An 18550-nucleotide genomic window follows, 5' to 3' on the forward strand; every position below is an offset into this window, starting at 1 on the left:
CCAGAGGCAGGGGAGGGTTTGTCTCCCGCCTTCTGTTACATCTCTCTCCTGCTCCTTGGGGAAAACTCTCTCAGTGCCACACTTTGGTTCTGCATGTCAAAGAAATCCATTTTTCTTTCACATTTGTTTCACTTACACCTCAAACTTATTCCCCTCCCCTTTCCTGGCTCTGATAATTGCACACTTTTAAGATCCTTATTTCATCTTGAAATAAAGATCGAAAGGTAAAACTCAACACTTGCTTTGAGTTGGCTCGACTTTCTCAATTATCAGGGCCGAACCTCTCAGAGTTTACACAGCGAATGACTCATGCATGCGAATGTTTGTCCATTTGTGTGTGTTCTCATTTATCAGCTTGTTTTATCCTATTTTTGTCAGTTGCTGTGTCTGGGCGGTAATCATGCATACCAAAGGATCAAATACATAAAACTCAGTGTCAGTGTCTGCACAAGTTCTCTCCAGGCTGAACAGACAAATTCGAGCCAAAAGTAGGGTGGGCATTAAATGAGATCGATTAGAGAGTAGATGACTGTCTGGAGCCCTCGATAGAAAACTGGTAGGAACCCTCCCGTAAAGCTGTAATGAGACAATAGTTTAGTTTTGTCTGTAAACAATACAGCATAATGATCACAGGCCAGCCATTCCCTCTGGGAGTAATATGTAATATTTATTGCCCTCGATGTGCTCTATGTGCACCGATGGCGCCATCGAGGCTGTGGCTTCTGTGTGCTCGCTGTGGTTTTTGGACCAGCAGATGCGAAGAGGCAGACGGGAGAAAGGTTCCCACATGTAGCTTCACCTCCAGTTGGCTGACGGGCCGCTCCGCTGGCTGTGCTGCACAAGAGCCTAGTTTGTGGTCTGGAGGGCTATGCATTATGGAACAGTCCAGTTATATGGCACGCACGCGCACGCACACACACACACACACACACACGCACACAAACTCTACTCATTTCCTCAACAGGAAGTTCAGGCCATATACAACCACGGAGGACACCACTCTCCCTTGTTTGCAATCTGAAGTGAAGCGCATATTGTTCTGTGGGCCGTGGGTGTGTGTTTGTGTTTGTACTCGCGTGTCTCCAACATTAGCACAGACAGCAGACATATGCAGGCCTGGTTGTACTGGCTGAGTGAAGATTTTAAATCTGTTGAGACTATTAAGCCCTGTACAGGCCTGTTAGATAAAAAACAACAACAAAAAAAAAACAAAGTAGGCGTGCTGGTACCCTGGAAAGACGATAGAGAGGAGGATGCTACAAAATCATTTCTGTTTAGTTTGCCTGCCGATCGTGATTACATTTACGCATGAGTCATCTCCTGAGCATCTGTCTCTGCGTGTGCCTGTCTGATAACCATGTGTGTCTGTTCAAATGAAGAATGTGCCTTTGTGTCAATCATACATGTGTGTGAGAGTGATCAGTGCGAGTCTTCCTCTAACTCTCCTCGCCTGGCCTCCGTCTCACTTCTCCCCCTTTTATTTTCCTCAGCCCTCGAGAAATCTCCAGGGCCCTTCTCCCCAGACTACGTGGAGATCGCAATTTACTGCGCGGGCGTCTTCCTCATCGCCTGCATGGTGGGCATCGTGGTGGTGTGCCGCATGAGGAACACTGCGAAGAAACCGGACTTTGGGGGCCAACCAGCTGTCCACAAACTGAGCAAGCAGATCCCTCTGCGCCGCCAGGTAACAGAAAGTAGATAAAGAGTTCTAAAGGCATCTAACACCCCTAGAGGAGAAAAACACACACTGCACTGCAGACATGATGCAGAAATACAATGACAGTAAACTATGGATAATTTACATAAATGAATATAAGAGGATCATGCTGAAAAGAATAATAAAAGTTGCATGGTTGATACATTTTTGCAAATACTTAAGACTTGGACTTTATATACAAAAAATACACACACCATGGCAGATACTGCTGTGGTATTTTAAACAAGCCTCATTTAGAAGTTATGCACTTCTGAGCAGGTTAGTACTGCTGCCTGAAACTGCAGCCAGTTTCTTTTGTTTTTTTTTTTTGTTTTTTTTCTGTATGTGAGCCATGTTTTTCCCTCAACGCTCCAAAAGGTACAAAAAGTGTTGGATTACATTCTGTGGAGAGACTGATTCCTGTGTCAAGGTAAGGTTAGGGTGGAGAGAGGTGAGGCGAGCCCCGGGGACAGAGGCGAGGCCGAGTGATTAACACGCATTTTGTCAACATTACTGTTGTTGCTCACTTCTTAATGATCACTGAAATGTCATCGCCGGCCTTGAGACGGACTCTACAGTAATGTTAAAGCATCAGCCACTGAAATTATGGATGTATACATATCCATGTGCCATACTTGCCAACAATGCTGTTTGATTCCAATAAAAGCACCACAGTCGGTCAAACATACACGGTCACACACACATTTACTCAGACTCCTCTAGTGATGTCTTGGAGCTTTAGCCGACCTATGAACCCAGATTGCGGTGATCAGCCAATGCTTTTCTTCCTGTAGGTGTCGGCAGATTCGAGCTCTTCCATGAACTCCAGTACGCCGCTGGTACGCATCACAACACGGCGGAGCTCCGCGCATGACGAGCCAATCCCTGAGTATGATCTTCCCGAGGATCCACGCTGGGAGTTTGCCCGAGACAGGTGAGGGCTGTGTGTTTGTTATGGACATGATCACTTGCCGCTTTTGTCCTGTGACCATCGTCCTTCCTGTCTGCCAGTATTGTCTTATTGCAACTCTTTACCATTTCACAAAATGTACATACATGTAAATCTGATTCAGCTCCGGGATAAAGCATAAAAAAGGCTTTAAAAGGCTGATCAGCATCACAGTTCCACTTTCATATAAAAAGGATATTCATAGTAACCCACTCATACATATAGTACCAGTTTGACATCTATCAGCTCTACCCTCTCGGCCCTTGTTCTCAATGCCACTACAACAATCTATGGCTTAAAGGGTGCAGTTCAGGAGTTGATAACATCAATATTACAAAACAATGATACAATCTGTTTGATTGTATGTTAGCAGCTAAATGATAAGACAACTACTATTGTTGTTGGAGAGTGCCATTAACACTGATAGGCAGCAGGCAATAATGCCTAACTGGTGAATAATGGTTGTGGTGGCTGAGATAAAGGCTACTGATTCATCTCCTGCTGCTGTAAAATGACCTGAACTTGGCACCCTGCCCCCTGCCTCATCATTACAACTGCTGCTACATCACACTCTCTCACACACACACACACACACACACATGCTTCTGATGCTATGGAATGAAGCTGTGCTAATTAGTGGTTAGCACTCGCAGCTTTCATCTACATGTTTGGGCTAGGAGTGTTTGCTCAGTTTCATACCAGAGGAATTAGCACTGCTGAGGTTTCAGTTAGTCACAGTTGCAAGGGCCAGTGATAAGCTTCAGGGTGGATTTAATAGGACAGCAAAGGTTAGAGTAGTTTAATACCCACTTGAGGCCTCTGGTTTTGAAAGAAAAAGGGAAAATCCCAAAGCATAAACACAAAGGCCTGTCTTTTGTTAAAATGGTTGTAAAAAAGAGCGCGGATCATAAATTTAACCATCACTCATCAGTGAAAAAAAAAAAAAAAAACTGTTATGATGTAATGCTGGACTGTGCATGCCGAATGACACTGTGGTGAAAACGTTTTGATTTTAATTGATGAAAGGAGATGTTTTGTCTAGGCTGAATACGTCTCTGTGTGTCTCTCTGTTTGGGTCTTTATTCCCCGCCTGTCATCCCAGCGCCTGAGGGATCATGTCGGGATTGCAGAACACTGAGGAATGCTAACGTTTGCAGTTTGCGCCGAGGAAAAATAACATTGATTATGTGTGGCTGGATGGACAGAATGGTTGCCATTGAGCGTGGCGAGTGTGTGCGGACAGATAGGGGATTGTGTTACAGTGCGCAGTGTGATTCTTTACATAGCCAGGAAACTGGGTCTTAGGGGGTGGGGCCAGCACCTGTCAATCTAATGAAAAAGCAACAAGGTACACTAGTTGAGGGGTCAGATAGGTGCTCTGGCTCTGGTGGAGCTGTGAAAGAGCAAGTGTATAAGTATAATTTCTTCACTATATCAACATGTGTAATGTTTGGACGTAAAGTTTAACACAGCAGCTATTGTGACACGGCTTACAATAAAATAGTGCTTAAATTTCCATTTGGTATTGTGGTCAGACCCACCTGTATGGCAACACAAAGCCAGCATACGATCCATCACAGGCTAATGTGTCGGCGCTATGCTAAGCCCTGTGTAATTACTTGTAAAGGGTGTATATTGGAACATGCCAAGGCAGGGTAAACCGTTTAGAAATGAGTGCCTCTCCCTGGCTTTATCAGGTGATTATCGTTGCCATGTCTGCCTTCCTACCTACTGCCCTGGCACGGGCTGCAGTCACCGCGCCAATAAAGCACTCACACAGACACAATCTGATTGAAACAGAGAGAGTGATCTAGTAAAAAAAAAAAAAAAAAAAAGAGACAGGGTGAGGTTGAGAAACTGGCGCGGTGCCTGGTTTCATTCCCTCTGTCAGTCTCACACTCTATCTAACCTGTTTATTTCTGCACAGGGACGGAATTGACACCGCAGTCAGATCAGGTCGATGAGTTTTAGTTTTAGTTTAGTGTTTCAGCAGCTAATCAGCTTCCTGTCTGTTTCTTCTTGTTTCCCTCTTGCAGGTTGACCCTGGGCAAGCCCCTAGGTGAAGGCTGCTTCGGCCAAGTTGTAATGGCAGAGGCCCTGGGCATCGATAAGGACAAACCCAAGGAAGCTGTAACTGTCGCCGTCAAGATGCTGAAAGGTAAGTGGGTCTGCTGCCGGTGCACAATCACAGTGAGGTTGTAATGGTAAACGTCTGGCTTGTGTTTAAAATCAGACCACTGGGATGTACACTGCTTCATTATGTATTGTGGGCAACGTGAGTACATTTTATTGGTGATTTATGCTCCAGTGAGGGTTCAGCAAAGGGCAAGGCGGAGCCTGGGGCTGCCGTTATTATTCGTTATTGGTGGCTGCTGAGTGACGGCTAAGGGGAGGCGAGTTGGGTAGGTAAGGGTTAGGGGCGGTCACATACCTGACCCCAGAGCAGCAGCTGGCTGGAGCTCAGTCAGCACCCAAACAAAGAGGCAAGTCACACAAGCAGCACTGGAGTGATTAATGAAAGCTGCAGGAGGGGGCACCGGGTTGGTTTAGGATTGGGAGGGGGGTGGGGGGGGGGGGGGGGGGGGGGGTTAGATCAGGTACAGCAGCAGGTTATTGGACCTACCTTGACAATGGAAATCTGCTCTTTAGAAGGACTCCAAGTAAGGTAACGGTGAAGAGGAATGCAGGCAATGCCACTCCGGCTGTGTGGAAACCTCTACTGGCTCAATCAGTGCCCTGTAAAAGGAGCCTGTGCAGCAGATAATGAATCCAGATTGAGCATCTTTAATTCCTCCTCCTCCGTCTCCCTGGCACTGAAAGGATGCCTCTGTAGTCTGCGCGAGGAGCTTCCCTAGCTGCTGTAACTTTAGCCCACATTGTCTGTCAGCCGCACTTAATCAGAAGCGCCTACAAAACAAGGTGTTGTGTGGGAGGGCAGCCCCTAAGTCAAAGGGTTAAAGAGAAGACGGGACTGGTGGTTTGTTTGTTTTGCTGAGATTTTCCTGACAACTTTCAATCCAACAACTTCTGTTCTTAGATGACGCCACCGAGAAAGACCTGTCTGACCTGGTGTCAGAGATGGAGATGATGAAGATGATCGGCAAACATAAGAACATCATTAATCTTTTGGGGGCCTGTACACAAGACGGTGAGTAGCATGGGACATAGCATCAAACAGTACCAGCTTAAGAAGGGAATCGGAATACACAGATGTTTTTGCAATAATACACTGCGGAGATTTCATTGTTCGTAGATGTATTTAATGCTGTATTGTCTTTTTATGATGCTGCATGAATTGCCTTGTTAACGCTGTAAAATATTGTACCAAATGTTGCTTCATGCTTCAAAAAAAAAATTCATAAAATGTGTCATCAGACCACATCAGACAGACGGCGGAGGCCAAGGTGTTCCGCCTTTTTTGGATGGAGCTAAAAGCCATTTGTATGTCATATGTAGAGGTTGGATTTTAATTGGATGTGAAGATGGATAAATCTGAGCACCCAGGAAGTTTCTATTCATGAAGTCAATAATGTATGAAAAATGAAAATAAATACATTTATGCCTCTTTTCACACATAAGCACACCTGTTCAATCCCTGATGAAAATTGTTGTGGACTTTTATGAGTTCTGGAAATGTACATAAATTCTCGGATGCAGCTCAGGGAGAGTCCGGTCGTTTGGAAGTTGTTTTCCACACGGACATCCTCGTGTCTTTTTTCCTCTTGAAGCAAGCGGCAGATTTAAAGTCTTAACATTCAAATGAGAGCTGCCTGTTCTTTATGTATTCCATTAAAAATTCACCTTGAATTTTGTTCAGTGCCTTTTCCTCTCAAAGGGAATCATTTATGACCATGTTCAAAAGGTAATGTGAGTCTTTTCTCTGCTGCAGGCCCCCTCTATGTGATAGTGGAGTACGCCTCCAAAGGCAACCTGAGGGAGTACCTCCGAGCCCGTCGTCCGCCCGGCATGGAGTACTCCTACGACATCGCCCGCGTCTCGGACGAGCAGCTCACTTTCAAAGATCTGGTCTCCTGCACTTACCAGGTGGCACGGGGCATGGAGTACCTAGCATCACAGAAGGTAAGAGGAGGACGCACGCAACCACGCACAATGTCCTGTCCTCACATCAATTCCCCTCTGCTGGTTGCCCAGACAGATCTCTGTGCCAGTACAGAGTGTTTGATGTGCTGTATCCAGGAAGGTTTTTTTTTTTAATTTTTACGTAGGGAACTTGCTTGTGCGTCACTGTGGGAATGTTGTCTCCTAAAAACACTACTCTGACCCCCTGCCCAATCCCCGCATTGTCTCTCATTCCACAACAAAAGCCCCTCTGTGTAGAGGAATTGTGAAGTTTTCACAATGGGGGTACGGCCATGTTGGCCAAACGCAGCATCACGCTCCCTCTCACTGTTGGAATGTGACAGAGCATACTGTCTCACACACACACACACACACACACACACACACACACACACACACACACACACGTACATACATGCACATGCGCACTGATGCACAGAGTCTGACCATATAGTATGTGGTAAAGTATGTGAGGAATCTTTACTTATCCAGACATGTTCATGTTGGTGCAGTCATTGTGGCGTCATGTTATTCAGTCAAGTGATGCCTCTGTGCAGGAGATTTCTGGATGATTACATGCACCACAAACATTTTAACACCATTCCAAACGAAGTATACACCTGTTTCAGAGTTGATTTATTTATGCAATGAGGTAACTGTCTTATTCTCTTCCCCTTCACTTTTTCCACTCTCTGACCTCCCCTCTGTTGTTTCCTCTTTCTCTTCCTCCCCCCTCATTTCTCACCCTCTCCATCCCAGTGTATACACAGAGACCTAGCAGCCAGGAACGTCCTGGTCACAGAGAGCAACGTCATGAAGATCGCTGACTTTGGCCTGGCCAGGGACGTCCATAACATCGACTACTATAAAAAGACGACCAATGTGAGTCTTTAACCTGCACGCTGCACATTGAGCGATGTGCGCTTTGAGAGAGTGGAATGTCTTTGAGAGATTAGTCCACCCGTCTCTCTCTCTTTTCTCTAAATCTCTCCCTTCCCTCATCTTTCTGTTTCACTCTTTCCCTCGGCTGGTGTCTTGGCAGAAGCCGCGGGTTCCCAGGCAGCCTGTGAATGTTAGTGCTTCTGGAGACTCTGCCTTGTTTATCCCTCAGTCTCTTGTCCCTTTGGTTCCACAGACACTTACACAATTAGCCAGAAAGAGAGACGGAGAGAGAGAGAGAGAGAGAGAGAGAGAGAGAGGGGAGCGGCTTAAACATAATTGACATCTCCATAGTGTCTATATTTCCCACCGCAGAGCAGCATTGCCTGCACATCCTCATTTGGTATGCATGGTTGCCTTTTCATCGCATGCACAATCATGCTGAGAACTAGCTGACAACAACAACAACAACAATACACGATGATGATGATGGTAATGATGATTAGGACAATGACAGCAGCTACAATGATGATCGCGTTCAACCAATCTAGACAGAGCTATCATTGTAGTGCCGCTTTTTTTTTTTTTTTTTAATTTCTGTTTATTTTTCCTCCAGTCTGATAGGAGCAGAACAGGGTACCGTGCTCTTGTTATTGTTGTGTTACCTGGTGAAAAAGTAATGCCGGTGCACAATTAAAGTCTATGCAATAAATGGAAAGTTACATTTTTAAAGAATTATGTGTTTAGCTTGCTGCCTTTTATTAACTACAGCAGTTGAAATTTCTATTTTATAAGGACTTATTTAGATTTTGCTTCTCCATTTAATAATTCTGAGTGTGCGATGAGATTATTCTTGCCGTTAGGCTACCGCACAGACATCGATCAAGGTCGCCCAGTCTTGTGCTTAGCTTCTCAGCCAGTGTTTTAATAGCACATAGAGATAAACTCTCTCCTTTATCTGTGACCCTGTTTATCAGCTCTATTGCTTTAACAATGTAAATGTTCCTCTGGGAAATCCTCCGCCCAGACAGTCGCTCCTGGTGCCTAGAGTCGTATTCCCCAGGCTCTCCGGCAGTAATGAGATCTCCCATCAGTGAATTAATTCAAACATGCTGATCAGGCCAGAAATGAAGGTGTTCAGGGGTGTTTTGTGTGTAGATGTTGTTTGACCTCTCGCCTGTGTGTGTCCTCAGGGTCGTCTCCCGGTAAAATGGATGGCTCCAGAGGCGCTGTTTGACCGGGTGTACACACACCAGAGTGATGTGTAAGTATATAACAAACCGCTTCTGTGCCCCACAACTGAAAATGCATCATACAAAAATCACCTGTGATGCAAGTAAACTTTCTCATCTTGTGTAAAAGACTTTCTGTCGCTGCTATTTCGGAGATCTAATGTGGAGCCCAGCTGGTTTCCTGTAGTCTGCAGTCAGATTCAGAGGCTTGTTTTTCAGGGGTGGGGTGAGGTGTTTTGGTGCAGTGCTGGTAAGCGTTAGGTGGGGGGGATGACTGGCTATAGGGGGCCAGCACTGGCCAGTCTGTGGCAAAAGTGAGGATTTCACGCTAGACTTGTAGTCAATGCCGTGTTACTAATCTGACCGGCTTCAAAGAGCCCTGGAAGGAGCCCGGAGCCCACCAGCGCCTCCTCCCCCACCGCCTCATCCCTCGCTCCTCCAGCTCGACTCGGAAGTCTCCCCTCCTTTTGGGCCTCCACACATGTCTGAACGCAACAATGCTGCAGCCCTGCGGTCCGGGCCTCATCCTCCCTACACCCACCCCCTTTAACCCACTTCCATCCCGTCTTCACTCTCCTCTCCTCATTCAGCAACACTTTGAACATGTGGCTCATCGTTTTGGAGCCGTTCCATGATCAAAATAATCTTCCCCCTCCCTCCTTTCACCCCCATCGTTCTTATTTTCATTCATCTGGTATGCGAATTGCTGACCCGTCTCTGTCTCTTGTCTTTTTTTAAGTTCAAGAGTATTCATTCTAAAAACAGAACAAAGGGAGAGCGTCCCTCTCCTTTTTGGTGTTTGAGTCTTATGCGTTCTGACAGCGTTGTTTGAAGTTTCTGCTTCAGACACTGGCGGCAGAAAGTGTATGTGGCAATTAGATAAATGCGTTTCATGCTGACCCCTGGGAAAGGAGATTTTGCATGTGTGTGTCTGTGAGTCGTACACCAGTAGCACACTAAATGTAGCACTCATCCAGTTAAGCACTGCGATACAGAGTCTCTCTACTGCCCATGTTTGTGTATGTGCGTTTGTGCACATACATACTATGTGTCCATACACATCATCCCCTTCATGTTCCATAGCACAGCACCGATCAATAAACTGGGGGAGTGCATGGGGCTGAACGGTGGGGGGGTTGGCAGGCATGAAGTGGCCGCTGTAGTCCTTTCTATCAGCTCACCGCTAATTATGTTTCATCACTCACTTTTAGTAATTGGCTTTTTCACAAAGCATATGACGGGAGAAGGAAGATGAAGAGAGGTGTTGTGGAGTTGGAGGGTGGTGGGCTCACGCTCAAACATCACCAGAAGCGCCGGCGATCCATACATGACATCAGATTAAATGAATACATGAATTCCAATGAATCTCGCTCCTTGTTGTTTTGACAAATTGGCCCGGGGGACTTAGCCCTGGCCGGTGTAGGTAAGGGTAAAGAGTTGTAGCCCAAGCCCAGAGAGACGATGTCAGTGGCCAGGCTCGGTGGAGGCAGCGTGGGGGGTCTTACACCCCCACCCCACCCCACCCCTACCCCACCCCACCCCAACATCAACAAGAAAAACAAATGTATTCCCTCCGCTGTAGCTCCTGTACCACGTTTCAGAACCTTGAATCTTCATGTTTTGATCAGATCCACTGATGTACGTTCATGTATTGAGTGGTTCTCTGATTCATATTGCTCCCAGTCAATATCATAACTTCAGCAAGAGAGAACATGCACCCTAACTGCTTGAGATATGAATGTAATGAGGTATGAACGACTCCAGGACATCGACCTACATGAATACATAGTAAGGCTGAATGTCTGGTCTTCTGAAGTGACCCGGAGCGTGTTGGTGTGCTTGTTTATTTGGTGAGTCACAGTTGGTTGCAGGTGGACACGAACCTGCACAATCCACCAGGCAGACAAGCAGAGAGAGAGAGAGAGAGAGAGAGAGACGGTTACAAAGTAGCACAGAAAGGAGAGATGAGTGTGTCAACAAGTGGAGAGATACCACGCTGTGATAGAGGAGAGACCAAACCTGGGGTTGGTTGTGTAAACAGATGGAGGAACTGATAAAAGCCCAACCTGCTTGTCCACGCTCACTTGCCTGGTTGCAACACTAACATGGCCTGTAGCTGCCGCCATGCGCATGTGCACGTTCATGTTCGCGAGCGTGTCTGCGTGCTATCATACAGCCTTTGTGTGGACTTGAATCAAGCATGCCGTCAGCACAAGAATGATTCATTTGAAACACTCTGGATCTGTGATATAAACATGCAGCACGACGGTGATGGAAATCAGCAGCATGGACTCCCTGATACTTAACTACCGGACGCTGCGATGAGAAAGAAGTTAATGCTTAATATTCCCTAGCTGTCGCTTATCCTCTCCCTCCTCTTTTGTTTGCTGTGGGTGGTCTACTGTTTGTTTTGGTGTGGTGTGACTGGACAATGCCAGCCTGTGTGACCGGCCAGCCGGGCACAAAAGCCATCATTGAGATCAGGGCCAGAGTGGCACTGGGAGCGGGTTTGCGCCGCAAGCCACCGGACGGCAGAAAGAGGGCATTGACACCACTGCTGTCACACTGTTGAAGTTGTATCCAAACTTTGACTAAGTGTCTATGTAAATTATCTGTAGGTTAAAAGAAAGTGACGCTCATTGGGCCTAATGTTATTTATATTACCTTGGGAGCTCTTTAACACTATTTACAGACAAATCCTTCCGTTTCAGTCTCATTCTTGCGAGTAATTATTAATCTATATGTGTCTGTCTTTCCAGCTGGTCATTTGGGGTGCTGATGTGGGAGATCTTCACCCTAGGGGGCTCACCATACCCTGGCATTCCTGTCGAAGAGCTCTTCAAGTTGCTCAAAGAAGGCCATCGCATGGACAAGCCTGGCAACTGCACCAACGAGCTGTAAGTTCTGCTCTTTTCTGCCAAACTGGCATCTTCCCTAACCACGCTGTTACCCAAATACACACTTACTCTTACAACAAGACTCAGCGCCATCCCAGTCTCCATCAGATCCATGACTCCGGGGCTCTGTGTCCACTCTGTCAGACCCTCTGCACAGCTGTGACTGGCTGCTATCAGTGTCCTCTTTCACAATAAGTCCTCTGCAGTCAGCGGACAATGGCGCAGTTCTGCCATGGTGCCACACTGAGAGGGTTGATGGAGAACAAAGTAGAGAGCAGTGCATGACACACACACATTATAGTGTATAAAAAAAAAAAAATCCCAAAGCACTGGGAGGCAAGTTTGTGATCAGCAGCATCCCATCAAAATATAAGAAATTGAGACGGCGTCAGCGAGCACCTGCTGTTTTGATTTATTCTTTGAGATGTGGACACCTGAGTCCAGGGGCATAAATCATTTCAGCTGAAATGCAAGATATTAGACGAGGTAGATGAGAAGTGTCACAGCTTGAATTTGAACAAACTGAATAATGGCTACAAAACTGAATTACTCTGTTCTCGCTCCCTTCAGCCACTCTTCTCCTTTGCGTGAACTGATTTATGATTTTCTTTCTCTCAGGTACATGATGATGAAAGACTGCTGGCATGCCATCTCATCCCAGAGACCCACCTTCAAGCAGCTAGTAGAGGATCTGGATCGCATCCTCACCCTCAGCACCAACGAGGTGAGTGCAGCTCTGTCATTCCTTTTCCATAAATTTCCTGGATTCCGGGTGGTCAGAAACTATGCTACACAAACCCTATCATTTCCTGGCAAATTCCAGTATTTCATAACAATAAAATCAAATAATATGATACATTCCTACACACAATAACATGTTTCTCAATCCAAACTAAATCACACTCTTGCCAGTAAGTGGAGGGTTCAGCAGCATGTTGCTGAAAGCTTTAGGAGCATTAGCCTAAATGGTGACCGAAAAAATGGCCGGATGATTTGATCCAGGTCCAACATGGCCGCTACGGCCCAGTGAAGTTGCCCAATCATCACATCCATGGCCTATTCCCTACAATGGCCTGCGTTTCTTTCCATTCCCCTTCCTGTCTTGTGTGATATCCGCATGCCGACCTGAAAAGAGGCCGTCGATGGAAAGCTGTAGAGACTCGTCTGCTCCGGAGCTGGAACTTCATGAATTTATGCCAAAAAAGCCCAACTTTGAGTTTGAACTTTTGAAATGTAATAAAGCGCCTTTTTCTTGCCCCCCCCCCTTTCCCTCTGCCCCAAACCGCTGGCAGATGTGGAGGTCTTTAGTAATGTGAGCCTTCTCGTTTTGAGCTGGGAAAATGGAAGCCAGCGCTCATTTTCTAGAAAACCCCAAGAACTCTTCCTCCTCTCAACTAGTCCCAATAACAGCCATGAAAGACAAGGAGGAGGGAGAAAAGGCCTCTGCTGACTTAAAAAGACCAAAACAACTTCACAACACTGGACCGAGTCAAAAATTAATAACAGGATTTCTTGGGGTTTTCTTCATGTTCATTTTTTTTTTGGAGTTCAGTGTTGTGTTCTGCCAATGGGCTTTTTTTTTCTTTCTCCCAGTCCTCTCTTAGCATTTATGTAGGGCGTTTCAGTGTCAGATGTCACATTTGTTTGGACTGAACTGGAGGGTGATGTGAGGGGATGCTGTAAAGACGGAGATGCAGCAACTTCGCCCCAGTTCTCTAGTCCAAACGTATCCTGTTTTCCCCAACTTCACAACCACATGAATCTGTTTTGTAGTGGACCAAACCCGCAACTAGGTCAGCCCTGCTATCTCCAAGCTCCACTGGATCAGCCAGCAGTCCAACATTCAATTTATGACTTATTATTCCTGCAAATATTTTCGTACAGTATCCAGTTTAAGATTATTTTTTCTGCTCTGTTTCATAAATCTTTACAGGGTGATTTTTTTTTGTGATTTAGATAATATCATAATGAAGGTGATACTCTTCTTCTTCCCCTCTCTCACCCTCCTCTGGAAAGTCCCTGTTCTTGTTGACTGGGTTTCAGCACTATATTTATGTTCTCTTGTTTGCTCTAGGTCTTTCATCTCTCACTCCTTCGAAGCATCTTCCTTTCTGTAACATATGAGCTTGTGTCTGAGTGTAAATGATCTCACCCAACCCTCTCTTTCCTCCGTCTGTGTCTGCAGGAGTATCTGGACCTGTGCGCCCCAACAGAGCAGTATTCCCCCAGCTTCCCCGACACCCGCAGCTCCTGCTCCTCCGGTGACGACTCTGTGTTTTCCCACGACCCCTTACCGGACGAGCCCTGCCTCCCCAAGTACCAGCACATCAATGGAAACGTCAAGACATGAGCCCCTACCCACCCACCCCCTCTACCCCGGCTCGACCTGCCCCAGTCTTACCCCTCGACATCCCGAAACACACGTAGCACAGACACCCTCTCTGACATCCACCAAACCTCCTGCCCCCCCATCACCCCTCTGGCTCCCAGTGGACTAATGGACCCAGATGGGACTGGGCTGGTGGCAGCGCTGCTGTCACACACTCTTACTGCCATGCACACACACGTACGCACACACACACACACACACACTGCATGCCCACATGAGGTCTTAAAGGAGAGGCCAGGGACCCTGCAGAAGCTGTTTCTTACTGACTGAATTAATTGACGTTCACTGGGGACCCTCCTCCTCCGCTCCCTTCATATAAACACACAGACTTTTCAGTTTGGTTCTCATGTTTGTACCCAGAGAGTCTTCTTGCAATCAACGGCATTACATGTTTGGTGATCCCATTCCAGTGGCTGGCATTCCAAGAGTGTTATTTGCTCCTGGAGGAATGTATGGATCGACGTGAACTTAAAACAAGGGACTAGAAGAGGATGACGAATAGGAAAAGGACTGAGAGACAAAGCTCTGACTAACAAAACAGAGGAATAGGGGGAGAGCACATATAGAGACTGCTCTCCTGTTTATTTTGTAATATTGATGCATTTCTTTTTCGGTTCTCTTGATAAACCTTCCCAATTATTCTGGAGAAAAAAAATACACAGTATAATGTATAGTGCTGGGTATATTTGTAAATATATTCAAATATGTATAAATATATATTATATATTTACAATGAATTATTTTTTGTATGGACTCCGAAATAACCCCATCCCTCCCTACCCTACTTTTGAGTTTGAGGCAGGTATGCTAACAGGTTATGTGTACTATATTTCTCTTCACACACACACACGCACACACACACACACACACACGCACGCACGCACACGTGCAGACATGGATAAACACTTTAATAAACACAAACACCTGTCTTACTCTCACTCAGTAACACAGTTGAGTATTGGCTTTCAGGGACTGAGGTAGCATGTTAATTTATTGACTTATGTGTTTTTGAAATAAATCAAAAAAGTCTGGAAAAAAGAACAAAAACAATATGGCAGAAATGATGACATTAATGATGCTGATAATACATAAATAATTCATTAAATTTATGGTAATTTAAAATGATCTTTCAACAGTAACAGAAAAAAGCTATTTTTAGTAGGTTTGAAAGATCCAGGTTTTGTAAGTTTTATATATGAATGTGAATTTTAAGTTAAATTTTTTAAAAAAGTGTACATTTTATAGTCAGCTAATCCCTTTCTTATGTAGATGTTGATGCCATTTCTATCCAGTCATTTTACTCTTTCTTAGATTTGCTTTAGGAAACGAGATTGATTTCTGGATATTTATGTATAATTGAAAGACAGAAGATTTTGGAAAAAAACCTATTAGCAATCCGCTCCCTCATTTAGATTTAAATATAGACTCCAAATTTACTTGACAGAATTGAAAGCTGAAAAACAAAGTATTAAATCATTCAAGTGTTTTTTTTTTTTTTTTTCTACTGGACCAACTTTAATATGTTTTTTTTTTGTTTGTTTGTTTTGCAAGTGTTTATGGCACATTTGCGAAATAAATGATGGAAAAATGTATCCTTGTCCCAGTCTTTGACTCTGTTGGATGTTTAAGTTGCACTAAGTATGAAGTTGTGCATTTTTGCAGTGAGGGGCAGAGAATTTTTTATTTTTATAAGTCGGAAGAATGTGCATCAATCATTAAACTGCACATTCCTAATTTTTTCTCAGTATCTGATGCGGGTGGAGATGGTCGATCTGTCATTTCAAAGTTCTCAGAGCTTTTCAGGAGAAAGTACTTTTGCTTGTATGCTTTGATTCCTTACTTACTATGTGAGAGGAGAAGTTCTCCACCATGCCTGTGGTTAATTCAGAGAAACTGGACAAGTCTGCGGAGCCTCAGTAAGTGGGTTTTTCAGACATGTTTGTTCTAACAGGAGTGGTGTCATTTTACATAAAAACAACTTCAGTTATCCTGAAAGGCAAGTCTTCATGCAAAACCGCTGAGCTCAGCACAAACACAGTAAATGTGATCAAGTTAGATTCTAAACTTATGCCAGCGGTCAAAGCAATTTTGTTAATGAACAGGGAACTCATCACTGTCATGATAGTGTGGCTGTGTGTCTGGATCTTTGATCAGACAAAGAGTCTTTGTTTGTCTCCTGGCAGACTAATAGGTGCTCTGATTAGCTGATTGATTTCTCTGTTTTTTCTCTTATCAGAACAGATTTAATTCAACAGAGTGAGTAGTTGATTTATCTGATTTGATGTAAGTGAATCAAAGTTGATCTATTAGCGTGTGTGATTGATAGTGGCAGCCGTGGATTGTTGGTTGTATTTAGTAATGGTGGTGCATACAGTAGTATGACAGTGGTGGAGCCACCGGGAGGTCATGGCATTAGGGAGAGCTTCTGAAGCAAGTGTTTGAAACCTTTGAATTTTCACTTGATGGTGCTGCATCAAAAGTTAATCAACATAGTTATGACAGTTCATCCTGCGGGGGACATGAATGTAATATATGTAATAATTGGTGGATGAATAGCAACCAAATAATAATCTGGAAGTCATACATTTATGATTATAGAATATGTTGCTGTTATTCAACCAGTAAAATGACAATAACAACACGGGTTTTTACAAAGGTGAGTATATTCAACTTAAAAAAAAGTGTTCTTTAACATAAATCTGGAACCCCTCTAATACCAAGCTTCAACTTGTTCTGAATAGACACACACACACACACATACACAGACACACACCAGTTCCATGTCTTCCTCCAACAGACGTGTCCCCTCATGTCTCCGGAACCTAAAAAGGGCTTGGAGGGAAAAGTCAGTCAGAAAACATTCCTCTTTTTCCATAGAATAAGGGGGAAGAAAGCAGCTAGAGCCCCGGAGGATCGGAGGGGGATTGGAAAGAAAAAGTGGCAGGATAAACCACAGCTCCATACACCCTCATTAAAGGAGGGAGCGGGAGAGAAAGGCAGCCGGATATCCACACTGGCTATTGCACACTTTTATCAGAACGGCTGTCTATTGTGCTGTGGGCTGATGGCACACACAGGCAGGAGATGAAATAGAGGATTAGATTGTTTCATCTTGACAAAATGCCCCCTGAGCTGTCGTTGCATTTGTGTGAGACAAATACACTTTATCTGATGTCAGTAATGTGATGCAAGGGATCCTAACTTAGAGCAAAGCTTGCTCTCTGAGGAGATACTTTATCACTTCTGGTTACATATTGATAATGATGTAGGGGTGAATGAATAGATGGGTTACCTATGACCTCAGTCAGTCAGCGATCATGTGAAGGCAACTGACAACTAATTTAAAACGAAGCAAAGTCTGAGTAAAGCCTTCATTTTTGGTGTTTTTGCAACAGGAAAAACACAGCAGATTCTCATTTATCTAATCACATTAAGTGTTGCTATTTATAGCATGGATTTACATCATACACATTTAATTCACCATATAAACTTATTATACTGCACTGCACAATTAGAGAGGTGTATTTTGTCCATCCCCTTCTCCATCCATGAACCTGTTTTATATGTTGCACAGTCCATATATCATATATCAAATATTAAATATGATCACATACTAAAATAGCTGTTTTGCGTGACTTTTATAAGGTCAAAATAAAAAGGAATACTGTTCGTTTGCTGCACTGGTTGCTGTCATGTATTTACTGCAGTAGGAATTCATTCTGATGTTTTATTTTTCCCCACACAAATGCCCCAGAAACTCACGGAGCAGTGATACTTTTTTTTTTTTTTTTTTGCCCTGCACAGATAAACATGACCCACCACGCTCAGTCAAAGCCCTAAATGAGTTTTTCATTTGGAGGACTTTTTCCTCCATGGTTTTCCTAATACTCAGAAGATTAACCCAGTGACCCCTCAAGTGTTAGCTTTGAATGACTTTAGGGAGACGGGGCAGTAGCTGGAGGACACAAGAAGAACAATTCATGTTGAAGGGTAGAATCGTATGTGAGGTACAGATGTCTGCTTTTTGTTGCAGAGAAGTCTGACAGGACACTTCATTTGCCAGAGGATCAAACCTGACGCAATCTGGCACAGTGACAGGCTGACAAATCGCTAGGGTAGCCTGACATTTTGGTGGTAAAAGTGATTTTCATTCTGATTCCGCTGTTTCTTCCTGTTTCCTCCCAGTTCCTCTGCGTCCTTCGTCCTGGCCCTGTCCTCCCTCGCCTAGCCATCTGGTGGGGCCTGGTGTGTTTGCACAAGGCTCGGTCCTCTGGAATGTCAACATGAGGTTTAGTGTGAAGCCAGAGGAGCCCACATCCACTGGAGATAAGACCCCACCAGCCCCAGTAGAGGAGGAGGAGGTCAGAGGGTGGGAAGCTGGTAGGCGTACTTAGAGGGTGACTTAAAGTTTAACAAAGCCGCCGAATG

At 44.7% G+C, this 18550-nt stretch overlaps 1 protein-coding gene across 4 annotated transcripts in view; it reads left to right on the forward strand.

Moving 5' to 3' along the window:
* The window catches only part of fgfr2 (fibroblast growth factor receptor 2), a 39784-nt gene extending 24072 nt beyond the window's left edge, over positions 1-15712 (forward strand). For 2 of the 4 annotated variants that reach the window (XM_056395374.1, XM_056395372.1), the window contains exons 9-18: positions 1491-1690; positions 2491-2630; positions 4682-4803; positions 5683-5793; positions 6535-6725; positions 7485-7607; positions 8798-8868; positions 11596-11733; positions 12352-12457; positions 13919-15712. In XM_056395374.1, the coding sequence (XP_056251349.1) occupies positions 1491-1690; positions 2491-2630; positions 4682-4803; positions 5683-5793; positions 6535-6725; positions 7485-7607; positions 8798-8868; positions 11596-11733; positions 12352-12457; positions 13919-14083 (1367 nt within the window). In that variant the 3' untranslated portion in view covers positions 14084-15712. The remainder of the gene's footprint in view (positions 1-1490; positions 1691-2490; positions 2631-4681; positions 4804-5682; positions 5794-6534; positions 6726-7484; positions 7608-8797; positions 8869-11595; positions 11734-12351; positions 12458-13918) is intronic. The other 2 variants (XM_056395375.1, XM_056395373.1) reach the window with 1 other exon arrangement.
* Positions 15713-18550: the final 2838 nt, after the last annotated feature.

The sequence above is a fragment of the Seriola aureovittata genome, chromosome 14 (assembly GCF_021018895.1).
Source record: "Seriola aureovittata isolate HTS-2021-v1 ecotype China chromosome 14, ASM2101889v1, whole genome shotgun sequence".
Taxonomy (NCBI): Eukaryota; Metazoa; Chordata; class Actinopteri; order Carangiformes; family Carangidae; genus Seriola; species Seriola aureovittata.